Source organism: Dipodomys merriami, unplaced genomic scaffold (genome assembly GCF_024711535.1).
Source record: "Dipodomys merriami isolate MVZ:Mamm:240054 unplaced genomic scaffold, mDipMer1.0.p SCAF_24, whole genome shotgun sequence".
NCBI lineage: Eukaryota > Metazoa > Chordata > Mammalia > Rodentia > Heteromyidae > Dipodomys > Dipodomys merriami.
This window is the reverse complement of record NW_027203826.1, coordinates 22386405-22409795: the sequence shown is the minus strand read 5'-3', so window position 1 is coordinate 22409795 and position 23391 is coordinate 22386405. Positions and strand designations below refer to the sequence as shown.

General features: G+C 44.5%; 1 protein-coding gene across 3 annotated transcripts in view; it reads right to left on the bottom strand.

The window, feature by feature from the left end:
* Positions 1-233: 233 nt before the first annotated feature.
* Positions 234-23391, bottom strand: part of Astn1 (astrotactin 1) — a 299448-nt gene continuing 276290 nt past the window's right edge. For 2 of the 3 annotated variants that reach the window (XM_070034406.1, XM_070034407.1), the window contains exons 19-23: positions 21958-22109; positions 20451-20586; positions 15051-15151; positions 7809-7992; positions 234-3791 (exon numbers count right to left, since the gene is read on the bottom strand). In XM_070034406.1, the coding sequence (XP_069890507.1) occupies positions 3554-3791; positions 7809-7992; positions 15051-15151; positions 20451-20586; positions 21958-22109 (811 nt within the window). In that variant the 3' untranslated portion in view covers positions 234-3553. Of the gene's footprint in view, positions 3792-4476; positions 4494-7808; positions 7993-15050; positions 15152-20450; positions 20587-21957; positions 22110-23391 lie in introns of all 3 variants that reach the window. The other variant, XM_070034408.1, reaches the window with a different exon arrangement.

Below are 23391 nucleotides of genomic sequence, written 5' to 3'. Positions count from 1 at the left end.
GTTATTTCATTGACTAATTATTTGTGGAAGGTGATAAAGAGCAGATGAACCTTGCTATTCTATAACAGTAAGTTTATGATTAGCTATGAATAGCTGACTTTTTTTCTAGTTAGGATGACTATTTGACCTATATATTTTGAACACAAGGTGTAACGATTAAAACCTTAACAATTCCCCAGTGGATCTAATGTTTCTGATTCTAAACAGACACAAAGTAACAGCCATACACCAGATGCTTACTAACCGCTTTGTTTATTACTTAGTTGATTACTTCATTTTTTAAATAATTGTACAATAACTCTCTTTTAAACAACACTGTTTACTTGAAGATGGTCACATTAGATTCTTCCTTCTACAGTAGCAAAGTGTTTTCTTTCACACTTGGATTGTTTAATAGAACATTTGAATACCAAGAAGTGCAGTTAACTCAAACCAATGAAGGGACGAAACTCCATGGAAAACAATTGCACACTTAGCTAAAGGTCTACTGCTAGTACAGTGGTCCGTGTACATTCAAGAGGAAAGGATAGAGGTCTCAAAGGGACACCAGCGTTGGAGGTGTGTTGGTAGATGAAATAATTCCATTAAGACCTGTTTGGCAGCTTGGAAATTTGAGGTTTAATACTGGCTCAGTGCCATTGCCCTTTCTAGCCGGGGTGGTTTCTCCAAAAAAGCACTGAGAAACATAGGCAGTACATGATCTTTTGTATTCTTCTAGGGAAAAAGTCCTACAGTTACTGTACACCATCCATTCCAAGCCTCATTCATACTGGCCTTCCTTAACATGAAAGTAAATAGGACTGAGTCATGTGAGTTATGTGTATAGTCTTACAGGTGTGTAAGCACACACACATACACACACACACACACACACACACACACACACACACACACACATACCACATGCAAGTGCAGGAAGGAGAATACAAGAGAACATTGAAGGAGTAAGAGAACCATGGGAAAGGAATGGAGAAAGGAAGAAGGTCACAAAAAAAAATTCAAGAAAAGAAACGAAGACAAGGGGAGGTATAAAGGAAGTACGAATTCTTGGGGCAGTAGGCAAGAGACAAAAGAGGAGAGAAAGATATGCCTGAAGTAAAACTAGAGTGGAGGTGACAGACAAGTCAGACGTGACTCTCCAACACTTTTCCCTTTCTGCCTGACTCATCAGCTCCCGTCTCCCCATCCCTGGGGCAGGAAGGCATTGGCAGTTTCCTCATCCTTCTGCTCAAAGTCAAGGTGTTCATGTGGACTTGAACAGAAGGAAGGTAAAATGTAGCAGCAAGGAGACACAGGGCCTGCTGCGATGACCCAGAGCATCCTTTTCTCTGGTGCAAACCTTGCCCTTGGAGGCACTTACGCTGCGGCCTTGCACTGACCACTAGTGAGATAGCCAAGTGTTCTGCTACCCTTCCTCTTGAAGTAGAAGAATCTCTGAGGCAGGTACATAAGAGAGTGTGTAATAAATCTTCCAATCTTTCCTTGGAAAGAAGCCGAGAGGAGTTGAGACCAAGCTCTACTGTAGGCTCATCACAGACTTCATTCCAATCAGCTGTGGGGAAGACCATGCGCTGCCCAGCTGCTAATACTAAAAGAACCAAGGCTGCGTGTGGCTCCTCCCACTCCTGTGCAGTACTTGGTGCCGGGGAAGTGGGTGGGGGGAAGATGGAGTTCTTTGAGCAGATCCCCTGTGGAGCTGACAACTTGGATAGCCATATGCTGTTGACTGAGACTCTCAGAGTAAAAATCCTGTTCTGAAGGAGCCTGGCTCCTACTATAAACTCGGGCATGAGAGATATGGAACAAGGTCAGTAACCTCTGCTTTATTTTCCTCATCATGTAGAGGTAGACAAAAATAGTACTTTCCTGGGGGAGTGGGGGTGGGGAGAATTCAATTACGGTGCTTACAGTAGTGCCTGGTACCCAGGAAGCACTCAATAAATGTCATCTGTTGTTATTCCTACTTAGAAAAAAGTCAATAAGACTTGATGAAGTGCCTTGTAGATTCTTCATCTCCTTCCTGCCTCTGTCATATTATGTTTCCACTTGAGGAGTTCTAGTCTAAGGCGGCAAGGTGGCTGAAAGTGGCAGCTAAGGCTATGTACTGGTCAACATGGCCCTGGGAGGTTTCTGAAAGGCTGGGCTTCTTGTTAGTCATGCCACCATGCAATACTTTGGCAGTGGGCAAAGATGGCACCCCAGACCTTAACTGTGGCCAGTGGTATTATCTATTCAGAGATTCTGCTACACTCAGTGGCTAGAGGAAGGTGTTACGTGTGATAATGTCAATCGTCATCCGAGAAATGACTGGCGAAACAATTAAGCAAATTTAACAAGGGTGATAGACCTAAATACGTGTTTGTGGGGGAGGAGGGGGTGTGTGCGTGCACGTGTGCATGTGCACTTCAACTTGGGGCCTCCTGCTTTCCCTGGGCTTGATTCACTCATGGCTGGTACGCTACTGTCTGAGACATTCATCTACTTCCCTTTTTGTTGATTAACTGAAGAGTCTCTCAGGCTTGTCTGCCCAGGCTGGCTTCAAACCTGGGTCTTCAGATCTCACTCTCCTAGGCTAATGGGTGTGAATCACCAGTGCCCAGCTCAGAAGTACTTTTGAGCTAATAGCTTTAGTTCACTTAAACACTGACATGAAAAAAATCTACCTTCCTTGACTTGACCAGAGCTCAGCAAAGCCCCTTCTGTCCAGAGTAAAGATTCAGGGAGAAATCAAAGTGTTTGGATATAGATTGCTGGCCTGGTTCATCCAAAGGAGACGTGAAAACGTATTCTAAACAATCATCTTCACTTGTTCCCCAGAGCGAAGGCTGCTATCTAGTTCCTGTGGTAGACTTCTCTGGAGGTGCATTTGACAGGTGGCTTCTGGTCGCCTCTTGAAGATCATGTAGTTCAGAGGAGAGGGTAGAGATCTATCTGAGGGGGACGTAATTCTAGGCCGGCCTTCAAATAGAGGAGGGCCTAAAATCCCAGAGAGCCCACTGGGCAGATAACGGAAGCTAAGTTCACCTGGGACGGTGGGCAGACAGATAGCAATAAGAAGGCCTGGGAGAAAACCCACAAGGCATAGACAGGGAGCAATTGTCACATTGCTTTTCTCTATGAACTTGAATTAGGCTCCCAGAGTGAGATGTCTCCTAATGAATACCTGAGGAATGAATAAACTCAGGAATTGAGTGAGCACACCACAGGAACCTCAAGCTGTAGACCTTCCATGAAGATGATGGAGCTCTTGCACATCTTGACGAACCTCTTGGGGGGAGGGAGACATAAAATGAAACAAATTAATAGCAAAATGAGTCCCCAAAGTAATCCGCTAAGGAAAAATGGCACTGCATGAACCCGGCAGGTTTACTGATCATGCGGATGGAGAATAGCATATGGAAGAAGTTCTTCTGGGAGCAAAATCATTTCTCTGCCTGGTTTAGATGGTGCCTGTGGAGCTCTGAATGTTCCATTAAAAAGGTTAAAAATCCACCAATCATCCCAGATGTCCCCCTCTTCTCTTCTGCTTTATTCTGGCAGCCACCTCCTGCTGCTAGATGTCTTTGCTGTCCCCGTAGTCATTGTAGGGGATGCTCAGGGTCTGCTCCTCACATGTCTTCCTGAGGTCTCGGGTGAGCTCTGACCAGTCAAGTCCATAGGGCTTGATTTCGCTGTAGCGGCAGCCCATGTACTTGAGCGCGCTGCGCCTCAAACTTATCTTGGGTTCCTGAAGGAGTCCATTGCACCAATTGCTGAGATCCCCAAGCTGGGACAGGATGAGGCCGGCTTTCCTATGGATCAAGCATGGAAGATAGTTACATGAAGAAGGAGAGGAGACTGGGAGGGACAAAAGGTCAGGATTAGAATGAGACTAGGCAGAGTGAGGGTTGTATTTGCTGGCTTATCTATCTTTCATGGTTAGAACAGTGGATTCTCTGTAAATATCTGTCCAGTCAATGGATGTAGGAATGAATGATATAGTTGTACAACGTGGAGCAAGCACCAAAAACAGAGACAAAGTACAGTAAAGAAAGAAAAAGCAAGAGAATAAATAACGCGTCTTTTAGTGGGAATATGTACCCTTTGCAATCATATCATTGGCAGTCTTAACAGACAAATCCAATCCATTTTCTTTAAAGCCAGGAATTTATCATCAGGAACTGGTGAGTGACATGCTTGGCTGAGTATTTCTCCTATCAAGGCTCTATCTGAATTGAGCCAATCTACTGCACAGAAGAAGATACCAAATATGGCCAGCTGTGCCTGTGTTGTGTTAATTATAGCACAAAAGGGGCTAGGACAATAGTGTCTGCAGTTCTAATGGCTATTGGGATATTCTGTGGGCAAAGCACGTGTCACCTAATTAACTTCCAGGTGAGCTCATGGCCCGTTCCTCATCTCCCTCAGAAAGTCAAGAGGCCATTGCTATGAAGCCTCAATTGGAAAGAATGGGGAAAGGAGAGGATGACAGCATACCTGAGTCACTGCAGATCCTGCAAGAGAAAGGAGAAAGGGGCGTTGCCTCAAGTTTGCTTACAGTGCAAATTAATATTTCATCAAGGCCAAGAGCAGTGCCTCAAGCATGTGGCTTAGGAAATTTGAATACCACCAGACCTTCATTGGTGGTATCCAGTTCTGGTGCCACAGATTAAAGCTGCCTGAGGGACAGTTCTTAGAACTGCTTTGCTTTGACTCTGAGCGTTTAGGATGAACAAAGGAGAAGAATCCCTTAACGTATTGTTTTGGTTTGGTTCTTGGTAGTACTCAGCTTTGAAACTTAGGATTTTCCACTCACTTGGTTTGCTTGCTTGGATGGTATTCTAGCACATCAGCCATGCCTCCAACACTGTTTTTTGTTGGTTATTTTTGAAATGGAGTCTCATGGATCTTTCTGTGTAGGCTTGGCCTTAAACTGTGATCTTCTAGATCTCAGTCTCCTGAGTAGCTAGGCTTACAAGCATGAGCCACCAGGGCCTAGCTCTGTACTCCATTTAGAATGAGCTTTCCAAGAATGACCACCACATTTATTTGTTCCATTCCTCTTCTTTGGTTCTGGTAGTAAGAGTGTCAGCAAGGGGGTGATGTCAGAGCATTCCTATGAGGGCATGTGAGAGGAGGGTGGGGATGGTTTTGGAGGAAAGGCAAATTCAAGGGACCAAGAGTGATGTGACATTATTGGAGACAAAGTCATACTTCCTCTATCTTCAGGAATGAATCAGAGGAAATCAAACAAACACTCTGCCTGCCGACTAAATAGCATCTCGGGCAGATGATCTGTACTTTCCCTATCAGCTTCTGTAGTTTGGCCAGGACTTATTTTCCAAGAGTCATCACCAAGAAGGCTTTTGATGGCCCTTCTCTTAATTTACCCTGCTGTATGCCATTCATTGCTGAAATTCTTGGGAGGTGAAGGAAGGGGAAGACTAGAGTGAGGGTTAGCCTCTCATCATCTTCAAAGAATGGACCATGTCTCCTACCATTTTGAAAGAGTGAGTTGAATTAGCCTGTCAGTTCTTATTGCTGTTTTCATTGCTCAGTTTTTGTTTTGAAAATAATAATTAGTTTGGGCCTGCCCTTGACCATGTCAGAGTCTTGGAGCCTTCTTTCTCAGAACCACTGAGGTTGTTTTCAAAATATTTGCAACCTCAACTTAATCTGGAAACTTCCAGAAGTTTCAGGATAATTGGATTTGACGGAACTAAGGGAATCCTGTCTGCTGGCTCAGGAAGTAAATACTCATGGATCCATTTTCATTCATTCTCACAACAAACTCCAAAGTAGATTGATGTTGCTCTAGGCAGTGGACTTTTCCTTTCCTGTGGTTCTCTCTAAAATTCATGACAAAAGAGCAAGCCTTTGTTTTCCATGGGCTAATGAAACAGGGCAATGTTTTCTACTGTGTCTCCGTAAAAGACCCATATTACACATAAAACCACCCTTGGTGGAGGCTTTGGCAGAGGGGAGTGTACAGCGAGCTCCACACTCTTCTTCATTGTGCATCCACATTTCTTCCCTTGCTCACGTGCCTCATTAACCAATTTCCTTATAAGCTGAGTTGCAAAAGAGAAGTTTTAAAGGACTCCAAATGCCTTCAGAAATCAAGATGAACTATGCAAAGCTAGTACTATTCAAATTGTGACATTTGGGCTCCCTAACAAAGAACTATGTGTGTACATGCAATAAACATCAGAAGAAAGGAGAGAAGAGTGGAAAGGAGCCAAATGGGCAGTACAGTAGAAAGAAGAGGAGGACATATAGGGAGAGGAGGTAAATGGGGCAAGACACTTGGTGTGGGTTAGGAGTTGAGACAGGGTATGGAGTGGAAAGCACAGTTCTTAATAGGCATCTACTTTTTAACCCAGGTTTGTTTCTTACCAAAACCAAGAAAAAAAATGTCCCTTTTTATAGCTCCCTAGGGTTTGTTTGCCCAAGAACTATCATCCTTTATACACATCAGGAAATCATTTATAGAATGTAGAAAGATCCTGTCTGACATTTTGCACACGATCCTTTTGTTTCTGAAAGACTCTCCTAAAATTTGCTTCAGAAGTAAAAAATAAAGGGAAATGCTTTGAGCAGCAGTCTTCTAGGAAGATATATAATTGTAGGTTACAACAGAATCACTGAAGTGCCTGGAGAGATAGTCAGATGGGTGATGCTTTGGATGAACTATGTTGTCTAGATAGCAAGGATTCTTCAAGAGAAGTCTATAGCACTGATCTTTCTAAGTCTCACTTCTTAGTGTCCTTTCCTACCTCTTTGTTCCTTCTCTCTCCCTCACTCCCTTCCTTCTTTTCTCCCTCTCTCCCTCCCTCCTTTCTTTCTTTCTTTCCTTGCTTTTCTTTTTCTTTTTTCCTTTTCTTCCTTTCTCTTTTCTTTCCTTCTTTCCTTTCTTTCTCTCCTTCCCTCTCTTCCTCCCTCCCTTCCTTCCTTGCTTCCTTCCTTCCTACTTCCCTTCCTTCCTACCTTCCTTCCTCTCTTTTGCTTCTTTCTCTATTTCTGTCTTTTTTTTTGTTCTCACATTAGCCTTTGCTATATTTTTATTATTTACTCCATTCATTCTTAAGTAACTTGGGGATGCATAAGTACCAGTTTTCCATGGAACAGTACTCTTTATTATGTCTATCTTTAAAAACTGCAGAATGTCTAAGAAAGTCTCTCGTTTCAAGGTGCAATTTACAGTCAGGATGAATCAAAAGATTGGTATCACTACACATTTTCCTCATTTCCTGCTTTCCATAAACCTAACTGGTCTGGTCATCAGCAAAATCATGGTTATTTAATGTGATGAAATTGCAGCTTTGAGACCAGGGGAAATTAGTGTGCACTATACCATCTTAACTTCGGCCAAAGTGGATGATAAAGAGGGTTTTCATCAACTTACATGTTGTCTTTACAATGTAATCCAAATTACACATCTCCATAATGCAAAGAACATATACAAAGTCCCTGTGCAATAATGATTTCTGGATAGACTCATTAATAAAATTCCTCATTTTCTTTGACAAGGCATAGACTTTGATCCCTCCAGTTTCAGCATTAGGAAATCTGTGTCCCCATCATATATGGAAGTAAAGCCCATCAGTAGCAAAGGTTTTCTCAGGAAATGCATTCACAATGCAACGGCTTAATAAATTTCTTCTCCAAAAAGATCCCTGCATGTCCTGAGCTGTCTAAAACCAAAGACTAATTTCTTCAAGCGCCCACACTTATTTAGGAAATCTGTCTAACTCTGGGAATCAGTGTTACAATGCAAGACATATGAAATGTCAAAGACTTCAATATAGAAAATGCAGTTGATTGATTACCTGGGGCCTAGCTCATCCTCACACCTCCAGGTGAATTCTCCAAAACTCTCGTAGTGCTGGTTATAGTGGAAGAGGACTCGATGTAAGGTGGCGGAGCCCAGATCTAGGAGGGTGTTATAGGCAGTTTGTTGCTCCTTCCCACTGGTATAACCATTGAAGAGATTGTAGATTTTGTCTGCTATTTCTGAAGAGGGAATAAAGGGAAAATCTAGTCAGGTATGATTGAACTGTGGTTTTGACAAATACATGGTTAGATATTTCAAGGTTGTTCAAATACTATACGGAGTACACACAGCATAGCCTACTGTATACACAGGACCCGTAGGGTTCCTGTGTCATAGCCTGTTATTCCAAGAGCCAGTTTGAACAGGGCCCCCATTAAATCTGGAACATGAGAAGTGGTGCAGTAAAGAAACATGGCATGGGCTGGGAATGTGGCTCAGTGGTAGAGTGCTTGCCTAGCATGCATGAAGCTCTGGGTTCGATTCCTCAATACCCCATAAAATGGAAGTGGCATTACAACTCAAGTGGGTAGAGTGCTAGTCTTGAGCAAAAAGAAGCTTAAGGACAGTGTCCAAACCCTGAGTTCAAGCCCCAGGACTGGCAACAATAACAACAAAGAGGCATGGTAAACACATGATGCAGTAGGTTGCTACAGGAGTACTATTTTACAAGTTAAAATTATATATATATATATATATATAATTTTAACTTGTAAAAATGTGTATATATGTATGTATATATGTACATACATACATACATACATACATACATACATACATATATACATACATACATATGTATGTATATATAAGTAGGAAGACTTTGCTGTACCTCTATAACTCTGGGGTTTGTATCCCAGGGACAAGAAGTGAAGAACATGGATATGGGAGGGCAGAAAGCGGAAACCAAATGATATCTACTAATAGCAAACTTTAGATTTACCAAAAAAAAAAAAAATCAAACCAAACATATGGTGCTGATTAAAAAAAAAAAAAATGGCAAAGACTGAGGAAGCCTCTCCTTCATGGGGAGAGAGAAGGTAAGTCTCTGATGCATCCACAAGGGGGCAGCAGCCATAACCTACAGAAATAAAACTCAAGATGGAAGATCTGTAAAATGCTCATCCAGTGGTAGAGAGCTTGCCTTGCATGCATGAGGCCCTGGGTTCGATTCCTCAGCACCACATAAGCAGAAAAAGCCAGAAGCGGCGCTGTGGCTCAAGTGGTAGAACACTAGCCTTGTGCTGAAGAGCTGAGGGACAGCGTCCAGGCCCAGAGTTCAGGCCCCACAACCGACAAAAAAAGAAGAAGAAGAGAGGCACCAACTGTCAACAAATATGTGCTGGAATGCTAAGACAGAGAATTGTGAGTCTGGAGAAGTCAGGATCATTTAGAATCCTATGCCTTTTCCCAGCCAATGCAAACTTCTTGGCCTTGTCTGCTTTGTCTATTTCTAGAGGTCTAAAGAAATGGGTGGACAGCAGCAATTGCTCAAAAACTAGTACACAGAGTCTTGAACCAAGGAGATATCCAACCTTGGGAGCAGGGGAGGTAACCCTCAGGTTCAACTGGCAGGAACAGCTTGAAGGTGACCCCTGGACTACCTCTATCAGTGTTTCAAGGTAAAGAATGTCCTGAATTCATCATAGCAGGGAAGGCAGATGTGGGCTTAGCCTAGAAACATTCTCTTTGTTAACTTGTTACAAGTTTGGAAAGGAAAAATAAAACCAAACAACCAAATAAACCAAAGGGCTCCCTCCCCTTCAGAAGGAAGCTAAAAAGTCTGAACTGGAAGAGATCCACACCATTTTCCTCAGCAAGGAAGCAATCTGACTGTGTTTTTTTTTGTTTACTTGTTTTGTATTTATTTCTTCACACGGTTGTCACAGTTCAGTTGTTTCACTTTTTTTGTTGACCGTGTGATCTGTTGTATTCATTTGATCCTATTCTCTCTCAACATTATTCTACTTTTTCCTATACCACATCCCATATACTTTTTGTCTTTCTTCCTACTTTGCTTTTTCTTTTTTAATAAGTTTTTTTAATTGTGAAAATACTGTACAGAGGGGTTACAATTACATGAGCAAGGTAATGAGTACATTTCCTATCAAACATTGTTGCCTCCTCCTTTGTTTTTCCCCTACCATCCCCACCCTCCCATCTCCACCATTACACTCCCCCCCAACACAAAGTTATAAAGTTTGTTTTTCAACATAGCATTTTCTACATCTCATTGTTGCAATGGGTCCACCTGTATCCCTATTTAAACAATTTGTTTTTTCCCTTCCCCTCCCCAAATTATACCAACATCAAATACAGTGGAAACAGAGGTTATACCATATGGGAGGGACATACAAAGCAACAAAACAATCACCTTATAAATATGTTGGAAACAATAGCAAGAAAAAAAACACTTGTGTCCTTATCTTGGGGCTCATTTTGCCTAACATCTTCTTATCTGACCTTTTCTGCTTGTCTCGGACATATACTAGTTATTGCAAATAAGGGAAACCATGGGACCTATGTTTCTTTGGGCCTGGCTTACTTTACTTAATGTAATTTTTTCCATGTCTTTCCATTTCCTAACAGATGGGGCGGTGTCAGTCTTTCTGATGGAGGCATAGAATTCCATTGTGTACTACTCTGCTTTTTCTATACCTTGCTCCATTGTCCATCTTGATCTGACTGGGACATCTGTCACCTCATTGATCTCCAGGGTTGATTCGGCTGATCTGGCTGGCTAGGCGGGTGTCCCCCTTCTTCCCTCACTGCTCCACGCACATTCCTCCCAAGGCTGTGTGCTCTGTCCAAGAGGACAACCATCCCAGATAGACAAGGCCTGCTCTTCGGTCAAGGGTATACGAGCAGCTGGGTCCCCTGCTAGAACCTCCAAACAAGCTTTCAACATCTCTTTTTTTATTATTAGTTCTTACTTCTTAATATGTAATATTTTTTAAACTCTTATCATATCCCCTTTCTATTCTAGGTCCTTTATTTTCTAGTCACATTGGAGTTTAGTTGATATTTATAATTGTTTTGTGCTACGCCCAAAGATTTTGAGCTGTGGTTTTGTTACTTCTGCCTGCTTGCTCTGAATGAGAATGGGGAATATGACCCTGAGAGAAAGCTCTCCACTAACAAGGCTAACAAAACACCAACAAATAAATGCATACGTACATCCCAACACATGCACAAATTGCAGCACAGAACTGAGTGAATAACTCCCTAGTAAGTGGATTAAGAATACTGAAATGGCTGAAATACTAGAAAGACAATTTAAAAAGTATACTTTCTTAAATGATCAGAGACCTCAACAGATCATCCCTGAGCATCTCTGGGCCACTAGTCTAGGCTAAAACAACATCCTTTTTCTTGTGAATGTCAGGAGCCTTCGTGTCCTCTTAGACCCCTTGATGGGCGCCTGTTCTCATCACAGCAGTCACAACAACCTGCAAAGCATCAAGTGTGATCATGTTCACTTTTCTTTTCCGGGGCTTCCTTGCACAAACCCAGGGACAGTTCTGTATCCTGCTGACAGCCAGGCCCTGTCAAATCTGACAGATCTCATATTCCTCTCCTATTTCTTTTCCTCCTACTTGCTCCCCTCCATTCTCTTGTTTAAATTTGATCCAAGTATAACAAGCCTCCCTCATCTTCTTCCAATACCCCATGAACTGCTGTTTTGCTGCCTTCTGAAAGGGTTTCTTCCAGGATACCTGTGCGGCTCCTTCATTCAGCTTCTCCCCAAACCACACTATAATCAAAATTCCACCCCCTGCACTTCCTTTCCCATATCCTGCTTATTTATCTCTATAATATATATATGTATATATATCATCCTCTGAAATATTACATATTTCTTCTTATTATTTATTTATTGCCAGTCATGGGGCTTGAACTCAGGGTTTGGGCACTGTCCCTGAGCTTCTTTTGCTCAAGGCTAGCCACTGTGCCATTTCTGTTTTTTTCTGTTTATGTGGTACTGAGGAATCGAACCCAGGGCTTCATGCATGCTAGGCAAGCACTCTACCACTAAGCCACATTCCCAGTCCAATATTTTGTTATTTTAATATCACTTTTTCTCACCCTTGCTAAAACACAAACTTCAGGGGCATTGCTCCTGATACCTAGGATAGATATTAGTAAGAATCAGATATTTGTTAGAGGAACAATAATGAATTCATGAAACCTGACTATAAATCCCTGAAAACAGATTCTGAATCTAATTAGTTTCACTTCTTTAGCATCTAATGCTGAAGATAAATCAGTGGCTGTGGAAAGATCAAATAAAGAAATGGATCCATCTTTATGTTTATTTTCAGAAAGGGAGGGTGGAAGCTGGGGAGAAATGGGTGAGAACTACCCTTCTCTCAGTGAAAGGCCTTGAAGACCCCCAGAGGCCACGCCCTAACCTCCAGGTCAGACAATGAGGATGATCTTATTACTGACATAAGCTTGCTCCGGTTGAAGAGTCATTTCAGTGAAACACTGCTAGAAACTATATACACAGTGGCTTTAGTGTCATAACATGGTAAAATTATTCTTAGAAAGTATTTAACGTAGGAAAAACGTTCACATGAGGGCTATTGTCTGGCTTTTGCCTGGGTAATTAGAGGCTGACATCACAGTCTCGGTCAATTAAAAGGTAATTCCCATTTGCTATTAGATTTAAAATCAGGCCCAAGTGAATGATATTTATGATCACCATCTGGATTTGAGGGATTCAAAGCATATGGTTTTTCTTGGTAGACCTGTGAGAACTGTATGAATACGTAAGGATACCCTCAATTAGTCTAACTCATTAATCTCCAGATTGGCTCTGTGCAGGGCTCTATCCTGGCTGATGGATAACAAGACCTAGGAGTATTATTTCATTCTCTCAGCAATAAATTGGTTCTTGCTGCTAGGATATTTTTTTATAGACTGTTCTTTGCCAGGAAGTACAAGCAGGTAGAACACATCTTGATGACACTCGGACTAGAGCTGACTCAAAGGAGCCCTACAGAGAAAATAAGGTCGTGGTCTGTCCCAGGGGAGTGTCCCTACATTAGACACTCTTCGTCCTGCAGCTGTTTTCTACTGGTCCACCCCACCGGTAACATCTTGCTGTATCCTTTCCACCTGCTCATCACCTTCTTGATGCTCCAACATCCCACTGTCTCCTCAGCCAACAACTTCAGGGCATCTACTGCAACTGGCAAAGACATCGTATCACCTGTTCCTCTCTGGCTTGGAAGAAATCCACAGAGAAGGTGCTGGGGGTGTCCCTCAGACATCCTTTCATGTGGGGGTGTACGGCCCCACACGTCTCTATCATCTTTAAAGACCTCCACGGATGCTCATACTCTTACCCTCTGAGCCAACAGCGCCCCCTGCAGGAAGAGGTACTCACTGCACAGGTAAAGGTCCAAGTGGTCCCACCCCCACCCCACGGTGGACTGATAGCCAGGACAAGGACATTTTTTTTATAGCTTTTTAAAGGTGCAGCTTTTAGAGACAAATGAAAGATGTTGACTATTTTATATAATAACCTATTACCTAGTTCCTGGTAATATTGGAGACAAAATGGGAGTTGGGGGTCAAATAGTGAATCTGAGTGTGGGTTTTATTAGATGTTTTGCAATGCTAGTCATCTTTGGTAGCCTAGTCTTAATCTTAACCTTTACATCTTAAATGGGGACATTATTTTATTTATGTATTTGGGAGATACTTATTCAGTTCCCAATAGGGAATGCTATGCTTGTTTATTGATAATGATGATTACCGACACCTACTGAATATTCATTATATGCCAGACACTGTTTTTGATTTTGCTACTTTAAATTAATTAGCACCTTTAATTTTCAGTAGTGCCTTACTAGAGAGGTTACTATTATATCCTTCATTCTCCATTTCTCAGATAAGTAAACTGAGGCATGAATGAAGTAACTTATTCAAAATCAAGATGGTAGTTAGTGGAGCAAGAATTTGAACTTGGATTTTTGAATGGAGAGATTAAAGCCTTTGGTGGCCAATCAGCCATTCTGTTTTCTGGATTCTAGGAACATAGCAATGGAGGGAAAGAGACTGGAGCCATGTCTTCATGGAGCTGATTATTTAGCAAGGTAAGGAGAGACTGAACTCTTTATTATTTTAACAAATGGAGATGAATGTTGAGAAGGAAAACAACATGGTACCATAAGGAGTCCTAACAGTAGCTTCTATCCCTCTGTCCTGAGACTGGAACACCTAGATCAGCCAAACCGTGGGAGTGGACAAGAGAAGTGGACAAGGGGCTCCCCCATAGGTTCTAATACATCTCCTGAATATTTATGTCACAAGAGGAATGGCAATCCATTGAAGACTTTTAAGAAGGAGTTTGATATGATTAGATGTCTCTGTTAAAAACACCAGGTGGTATTCAAGTAGGCCTGGGTCACTCTTCTACCATGGGTTATTTGTGTGGCCTCCTTGCATCTTCCCTTGGATATTCTGGGACTGTGTCCCTCCTGGTCAGTCTGACACAATCAGGATCAGAAACCAGTGTGAGTAATTGACAGGGATCAGGAACCCAGCTCAGCAATCTGTGTCCCTTACCTATACAGCAGAGGCTTCCAATACCAGTCAGTATGCCTGTTAACATGCAAATGCTTTCAGTTCAGTTCTACGCAAGAGATCTTAGGAGATGATCAGGTCACTTTAGTTAGTGCTGAAACTCTGGGGAAGTGGTGATGAGGATGGAAGAATTCTGCCTAGTGAGGAGACATTGTCAGCCAGGGAGCGTGGTGTGTGCAGTGGAGACCAACTTCCTAGGTAACCAGGCCCAATGCCAGTGCTGGAGTTTAAAATGAGGAGGGAGAACTCTCTACTGAAGACCTGCTCCAGAACAACTCCAAAAGATAGAGTTAAAGATGGCAGAGCCTCTTTGCTAGAAAGGAAGTGATATAGATGTTAATTCTAAATCTTCAGCCTTATGTGTGGGTCACTCACAATGGCCTTTCAGATAATCAAACTCTATGAAGAGGGAGCATCCTTGTAAGTATCCTGACGGTAGAACGGTCAGTCCCTGCAGCAGGGGCTGCAGAGAGGAATGAAGGCTTCTAGACCCGAAGGCCGAGGCTGAACAGCCCATCCAGCAAGGCTAGACTTCTCTGCTGGGCCTTGAATTCTTCCCTCTGCCCATTAGGTTCCAGGTCACACACTGGATTGGTCCCTAGGGCGTGTCTCTTGCAGACTCTCTGCTGACCTCCGTATCTCTTACCTTGGGCTTTGACATCATCCACGACAGGACATGGTGTCTTCACGATCACATCGCTGGGCCTTGAGCGTCGCCCTGTGTTGTCCACTCCCCATAAGGTGAACCTGGCAGGGACAGGAGTGGGCAAAGTCAGCAGGCTGGAGGCGGGGGCTCTGCCACTTGGCTGGAGGCCCTGCGATCCCTGGATGGGATAATGACTTCCTTGGCTGCTTTTGTCATCCTGAGACACACCTACCACCCTTGCTTTGGTCAGAAAGCACAAAACCTACAGCCTCTCCCTGCTCCCTGTGGTACTGGAGTTGTCACTTGCTCTCTTAGGTGTGTTATCTGACAGGAAGCATCACAGTGTAACATACTTGTTCTCCACATGGGAGATCAGCCTCAGCCCTTTTCTAGTGTAAACTGAGGACACGTTCGCTCTTTAATGCAAGAGACGGTCATTTTAGCTAGCCCATGGCTGGACGCATGCAGCTAGCTCCCTCTATGCCCACCACAGCCTGGGGATCCCCCAGGGAAAGGCCAATCCTGACTGGGAGCACAGGGGTAGAAGGGAATCCCAGAGACGGAAATAGCTATCAAAGGCCAGACACATTTAGGTGATGGTGCTGGATGGATCAGAAAAGGAAAGACTCCAGGACCTCCTATGCTGAGGGGAAATTAAGCCAAACCACGAAAACCAACAGCAGTGTCCCTGCAGGGTCTCTGATAACTAGCCGGTTCGTTTAAAAGAAATGACTAGCAATGCTTTCCTGGCCCCTTCCTTGTCAAATGTGGGTATTTATTTTGGCTCCTCTTGGCAAAGTTACTTGGAGAGAGAGAAAACAAAGAAATACTCCCAAAGTTTAGTGGCCCAGACAAATGTCAACTTGAACCGAAACAGGTAAACCAGTGAACCTAATTATCGGTGTGCTCCAAAGATACCTTGTGTCTTCCACTACATCCCCCAGATCCTCACACTACCATCATGGTGATCTGCTGAGATCTAGCAGGTGCTGACCAGACCCTGCTCACCTCCTTTCCTATCTGCACCACAAACGAAGGGGTGCAGTATACCCTGATGGCTTCTTCCCACCATTCTTTGCCCTTTGCCACCCACCCCCCAGAGCCACCCACCCCGGGACTGACATGGGGCCACCTTCCTTGCTGTTTCCTCTCATTTGCCCCCAGATTCCTCATCAGTGATTAGGCCTTGTTTCTAGAACAGTGGCTGAGGCTCCCAACTCCTGACACTGGTCCATTGATCCGATCAGACCTCCCAAACCTGGTCTTAGCGCAGCTACCAATTCTCTTCTTTGCACACTTGCTCCAGACCACCTTTTGCTAAGTTTCTGAAGGTGGTCTCAAAGGCAGCCTAGGGCAGGTTGCAGACTGTGCTTCTGGATCTGGGCTTCGTATGCAAAGAAAGCCTCTCCTGTGTTCCACACAGTCCAGGAAGCCAGGAAGCCACAGGATTTTAGTGTGGAACAAAGCTTGGGCCTAATGAGCCCCTGGCTCTTACTAGAGATGCCAGTCAGAGACCTTGTATGTAGGAAGTTTCTCTCCTGGACAGAGGTGGATGGCCTGGGTATCATCGCAGACCCTACCTTTATCTAGTTCTTGAAGTTAACTCAGCCGAGCCAGGGATGCAAAGCCCTACTTGTTCCCAGGCTGATGATCCAGACATGGCCTGGCCACAGAACTGGGACACGACTCGCCCTGGGCCCTACTGCTATTAACAACGTGTTCTTGCTCCTTTTCAGCAGCTGTCCTGGCGCTCTGCGAGTCCTCAGTCTGAGCCCTTGCTTCCTTGCTTCCATGACTTCTAGTATGCCCCATCCTCGTGAACGTCTGGCCTTGCCTGGTCTTTTCTGGATGGCTTACAGGGCTTGGAGCAAGGCCTTGGAAGTCCGAAAGCTCCTGACCACTGAGAGGATGCACGAGGTCACCTGCCAGGACAGGTGGGCTATTGAAGCTCACGACTTCACACAGCTTTCCTGGACTGTGGTGGGACGTATCCTGAGGCTCAGGTACCAAGCTGGCAGCCAGAGGGACCCTTTCTCTCTGTGCCTGAGATGACATCAAGTCCCCAACTCATTCCCAGCCTGCCCATTCCTCTGGCTGCCTCTGATCAGATGCTCAGTTACACCAAGACGCCCGGCGCTCACATCCATTTGCACCTTTCTCCCAAAGATAATTAGTGCAAGAAAGGTTTGGCTTCTCGGAAGTAGTGCTGTGGCTCAAATGGTAGAGCTCTAGCCTTGAGCACAAAGAGGCTCAGGGACAGAGCTTAGGCCCTGAGTTCAAGCCCCAGCACTGGCAAAAGAAAAGTTTGGCTTCTCATCTGTTTTGATAGCCTATTTTATTTCTTAGCACTTATCAGATATTAGGAAAGGAAAAACCTGCCACCACCTTCCAAGCAGAGATACAGCTTGACCTTAAGAATCACTATTCAGCCATCTCAGCTCCCTCCCACCCCCCCACCCCAGGGCCCTGGAGAGAGAGCAGCCAGTTTATTTTACTATCAAGGGCCAGGAGCACTTGACACGTTTTTTTGTTTTTTTTTTTTCAGGAGGAAATGCATGTACAGTCAGTTCAGAAAGGCTTTGTCTGCACACATTGGTCCCACCATTGCACACAAGAAGAGGGTTAAGCGGGAATTACTGGACGGAAGAGATAAGCCCTGTTCCCAATCCAGAGGGCTCATGAGGGAGCTTATTCACTGCTCTGTCCAAAGTTTCTGGGCTCCTTCACCCAGACACCCGGCTGCAACGGTTCAGTGCGTAGTTAGCGACGTGGTGATGACACGGATTGGGGGCATGTGTGCGTGGGAACAGACACAGACTGGCTCTGGCTCCAGGGTTGGGTCTAAAAGGCCTGGAACTTAATGTGCATGAGAATCAGAAACCTCCCTGTCAAGTGCTGGCTGGGTTGCCTGCTGCTTTCCTGTTTTCCTCCTCCAGGGGTGGTGTTTGTTGTCAGTCAGTCCCTAAGACTCAGCTACCTGTTTTCTGAATTGTCTGTCTGCTGTCTCTTTCCCAGCTAGGTAGTATTGTCTCAGGAGCAGGTGCTGTGCTAAAGTGAACTAGAAAGCTGGTAGGTTATCTCCCTTCTCTAAAATGAAGATGTAGAGTCAGAGACACTTTAAGATCTGTTTCAATTCATGGGTTCTTAATGCTGTGGAAGCCATGGGCCCATCTTACTAAGTCACCTTGAATGGACTAAACAGAATTATTAAATGAAGGATGGCCAGCAAAGTGGGCTGAATTGGAGCTCCATGACTCCACAGCAAAGGGCAGCAGTGTGCTTCCAAGTGGGGTAAAAAATCATACTCACAGAGCCTCCCCATGCCGAGACTGGTCAGGGAGAAAGATACGTGTGCAGAAAAACCATGAGCCCTGACTCAGTTCCTAACCCACGGTCCATATTCTTTGACACAACTGACTGGGTGAATCTGAAAAGTTACTCAGCTATGCTAAACCTCAGTGTCCTTAACTAGGGACAGCAAATACAATCCCGCAAGATTGGAGAGAAAACCTGGGTACACTCACTATGAAGCGCGCGCGCGCGCGCACACACACACACACACACACACACACACACACACACACACACATCTCTTTGTTTCCAGAGGCTACCTTCCTCCCATTTTCTGGATAAGAGAATTCCCTTGCAGCAAGTTTAAGGGTAGTACTTGTTAGCCACCAAACCAAGCTTGGGGCCCGTCTATTCTTAAGTCTTAATCTAAGGCTCTTTCCCTGTACCATGAACTGAAGTGCAGGCTTCCTTGACTGGCTTCTTCAGAGAGCAGCTCCCTCTACCTGTGATCTGCAGCGCCACCTAGTGGAAGTTGCCTGTTCCTTCCTTGGTAACCAGCACCTCCCTCTTTGATAATCAACCGTGATAGAAAGAATGTGTTTTACCAGCTACAGGAGAACACTGGAAGACTATCAAGGAGTGAGAGAAGGTATTAGCCTCAAGTATTTTGATTAGGAAAAATAGAAGCCAAATCAGGCCAGCACCAAGAGGATCCTAGAATGGCTGATGGCGACTGTGCCAAACTCTTGCTCAGAGAGTTTGGAAATTCCTAATTAACCCTTGTGATTTAGTGACAGAAATGAACGCACAGTCCCAATTTCTAAATGATGTCTCATTGGTTTCTAGGGGCTTTGCATCAGGTTTGTGGTGGGCGCTCACAAATTCTTCTTGCTTTCACCTGCTCCCCTCCCCAGGAGACACACATTGGATGTGAATCATGACATCATCACTCAAAGAGTGGACAGACATTCCTTGGTCTCAGTGTTGTCATTTGATTCTTCCTTCCTGGGCCTTCTAAGATGCCACTTGTGTTTCTGTATTTTACTTTTCCTCTTAGGTAGCCCTTGCTCTGTTCTCCCTAGTCCTAGATTCGAGCAGCTAAAGCTCGAGCAGGTAAATTCATCACAATCACCACCACTCAAATCCTAGTGCTTTTTGTCCTTGAACTCTTTGTGGAAATGGAAATGATTTATGATGGAAACTTGACTCTCTTCCCGTGACCTCAGCTGTAAACTGTTAAATGTTTTTCATACTGATGGGGTTAAAGGGTCCCGGAACTGCATCACTGTGAATTCTGCTCTCCCTTCCTCCTCCCCTCCACCCAATTTTTTCCATCATGACTTAAAGATTCTGTCACTCCTCTTTGTTATCTATTATGTCTGCCTCAGAGATATTTTACAACTGTTCTCTGAACACAGGGAGGGGTGGGGAGGAGCGCATGGAGAGAATGGGACGTTCCCAACTACCATGGTATCATTCACTGTATTTTCTGTGAAGAAAAATGCTGTCTAGTTCTACGCGCTATAAATGGTTTCATTGTCACAGAAGCTAGTTTTCGAAAGCACTGGTCTTGGTAATACTCTTTCCTTAAAAAGAACGAAGAGCTTCCATTGGCATCCAGCCTTCACTCTGTGCTGTCAATCTTATTTTCTTCCATTCCTCTTCACTCATCATTTGTTTCCATCTGTTTCATTACCAGCTACTTCCCTTCAAGCCTCTTCACTGTTGTCCTCGCTATGGAAGTCTAACATCCCAGAAGAGGGAACTTATTCCAGCTAGACTAGATTACTTCCGCATTTTCTCTTCCACATATCCCTATTTTTCTATCTAACGCATCTTCCATTCTTCCCTTGGTTAAAGGTAGTGGTTTATGTATTTTCCCTCTGTCTGGCAACCTCCTTGAGATACAGGATTATTATCTTTCTAGATCCTACCTGTTCTAGGATTTGAGTGTCCAAGAAGGTTCTCTGTAATGCTGATTGGGATTAGACTCCTGATACTTGCCAGATCTCTCAAGGAACTCAAGTAGCACAAGAGAACCTAGGAAAAGCCCTGGGGCTTTCCAGATAAGCAGTTGCTGGGGTGTGTGTGTGTGTGTGCATCACTCACATGTAAATGGTGTCGGGTTCCAGGCATCGAATGATGAGAGAGATGGTGGTGAGCTGCTTGTCTGGGACCTGCGAAGGCATGGCACAGGGGGCCTTGGCTCCTGAGATGATGTCATCCACAAAGCTCAGCACAGTTTCTGCCCAGAGAGGAGGGAACAGAGACAGTGATGGTCAAGCAATGAACAGCTCAATAAGATTTTTTTTTAAATTCCTACAACAGAAAGAAGACAGAGAGGATGATCTTGTATGACATTTTTTCTTGTGCTAGTACTATGGCCTGAACTTGAACTCAGACCCTCCCTCCCTCCCCGCCCTCTGTCTCTCTCTGTCTCTGTCTCTCTGTCTCTATCTCTCTCTCTCTCCCCACCCTCTCTCTCTCTCTCTCTCTCTCTTTCTCTCTCTTCTCTCTTTCTCCTGGCATTTTTGCTCAAGTTTCGCATTCTACCACTTGAGTCACACCTCTACTTCCAGCTTTTATTTCTGCTTAAGTGGAGATAAGAGTCTCAGGGAACTCTCCTGTCTAGGTGGGTTTTGAATCATGATCCTCAGATTTCAACCTCCTGAGTAGCTAGAATTACAGGTCTTAGCCACCAGCGACCAGCACAATTGTGGCTTAGACAACTCTCTGATTGACAGCCATTTGTCCAGAGTTTGTTGAGAAACAAGAAAGACAAGGCATGCAAACCACATCTGTGAACCATTAAATGTTCTTCACGTGGCCGGAGAATAGCGACTCTGGTCAGCGGCCGCTGCCATCCTTATGCAAACCTGGAGAGGGGCCTCAGTGGCAGCCCTGTGCAACTACTCTCCATGGTGGGAGAAAACTGCCTTTGTCCCCAAGTGCCCAACATGTGCGCCCAAGCTGTGTCTCTGAATGCCCTTGCAGATGATGCCCTCCCGTTGGGGATTGCATGGTAGGAGTATATCTCAGGGGTCGCTGATGTTGACCTCTCTCCGGGGGGATCCAGTGAGATAATAAGGCATAGAATATTGTTCCTGGGGTGGTGTTTCCACCCCTTCCCAGGCTTCCCTCTTTTAGCTGGACTTGACAAAAGTGAGGTTTGCTTTAGGACAAGCCGTGGAGCAAGCACAACTATTTGCACATGCTTTTTGCCTTGAGGGGGTGTTCTTAGTAAAGGAATTTTTTTTTTCTGTAATCATAGCAGTTGTTAGCGGACATTGTTTCCTAATTGTGGGCTGGGATAACTAGTGTACTGTATTGTTGTTTCTATGTGAGTGCGCCTCCAGGCATGAAATGGACACTTCTTCCATAAACAAAAAGAAAAGCAAAATCAAAACAAGGCGCTGTCAGATGCTCACCAGGCGCAAACTCCTAAATGGACAAGATGGCTGCCGTTTGGAAGAGAAGTTGTTTGTGTCTTCTCTTTCGCTCTTTCTGCTCTGCCCTGAAGTAATGGGGCTCTGCAGCAAAGCCAAGTGGTGAAGCCTTTGTTTTTACTGCTTTGGATCAAGACTAGCTCAGGGGAGCGGGGGGGGGGGGTGCCCACCTGTCTCCACTTTGGAGTGGTCCATCCTGTCTGTGACTTTCTCTTGGCGGATGAGATAATCCACAATCTGCACCCCAATCGGTGGCTCTGAGTGTTCCCACTCCAGGACCACCAGGGTGCTGCTGGGCTCATACACCGTAGAGAGTCGTAGCCTGAGCAAGACAGGAAAAAGCATGACATGAGGACGCAGCTGGGATCTGCACTGGTCATTGGCCTCCTTGTTGATGGTCACATTGTACATTTTCCTTAATGGATTACTAATTACTCTGAGCTCCTTTCCTATATAGTAAGTTTTCTGCTATCCCATGATCACAGAGACCTATGCATCTAAGTGCTCATTACAGATTGTAAATAAACAAATAAGTTGGCAAGTGAAGCTTCATGTATGCTACATGATTAAGGGGACAGGCTTCTTGGGTTAGTCTTTTTGTTTCTTTGTCTGTCTATTTTATTTTTGGTCAGTCATGGGGCTTGAACTCAGGACCTAGGCACTGTCCCTGAGTGCTTTTGCTCAAGGCTAAGGCTAGCACTCTACCACGTTGAGCCACAGCGCCACTTCCAGTTTTCTGGTGGTTCATTGAAGAAAAGAGTCTTTCTTGCCCAGGCTGGCTTTGCGCTGAGATCCTCCGATCTCAGCCTCCTCAGTAGCTAGGGTGACAGGCATGAGCCACTAGCACCCAACATCTTTTACTTTAGTGCATTTAAAATCATTTATGGACTCTTGAGAAATACTAAGAGAATATGTGTGTAGTGTCCATAAAAAGGCCCATTGATGATAGCATCCAGGAGAATCTCATGTTCATGAGGACAGTGAGTTAAGTTCTGTAATTAATGGCCCCTGCCCTGCCCGCTCCACTGTCCCTTTTGCTAAGGATACAGTGGCTTCTTCCCAGGCCATCTGCAGACTGGGCCTTGGAACAGGCTCCGTTTGGAAGGAATATGAAGCAGGGATATTACTGGGCAGGAGAAGGTTGGCCTCGTGTCCAGTTCTCCTTGGGGTGATGTTCTGTGCCTGCTGCTTGGGTTCTGGTTTTGTTTCTGCCTTTCTCTTGGGTTTCTATGAATATTTGCGTTTCTGCTTTCAATCCCTATCCATCCCCCCTGCCCCAGTTCAGAGTCTTTTCATTCTTTACAAGTGGTCCATTTAGAGCCTGGTTTTGCTTTTCTGTCTCATACTTCTTTGTGCCCTGTAGAGACAAAGTAATCATTACTGACAGCCACTGATGCAGTTTATCCTAATTGTCCAACTGGTTTCAGTTTTCCGCCTTGGTTTGGAGTTTTAATACGTAGCTCTCAGATTGCTCTCTTGATTCCAACTCCCATTTCACCCTAGAGTACTGGATCCAGAGTCTTTTCTAAGCTCCTGCTCATTCAAGCCTGCCTCTCTTGTAGGCATCTCAGCCATGCACCTCCATCCTTGGTACCTCTATTTAA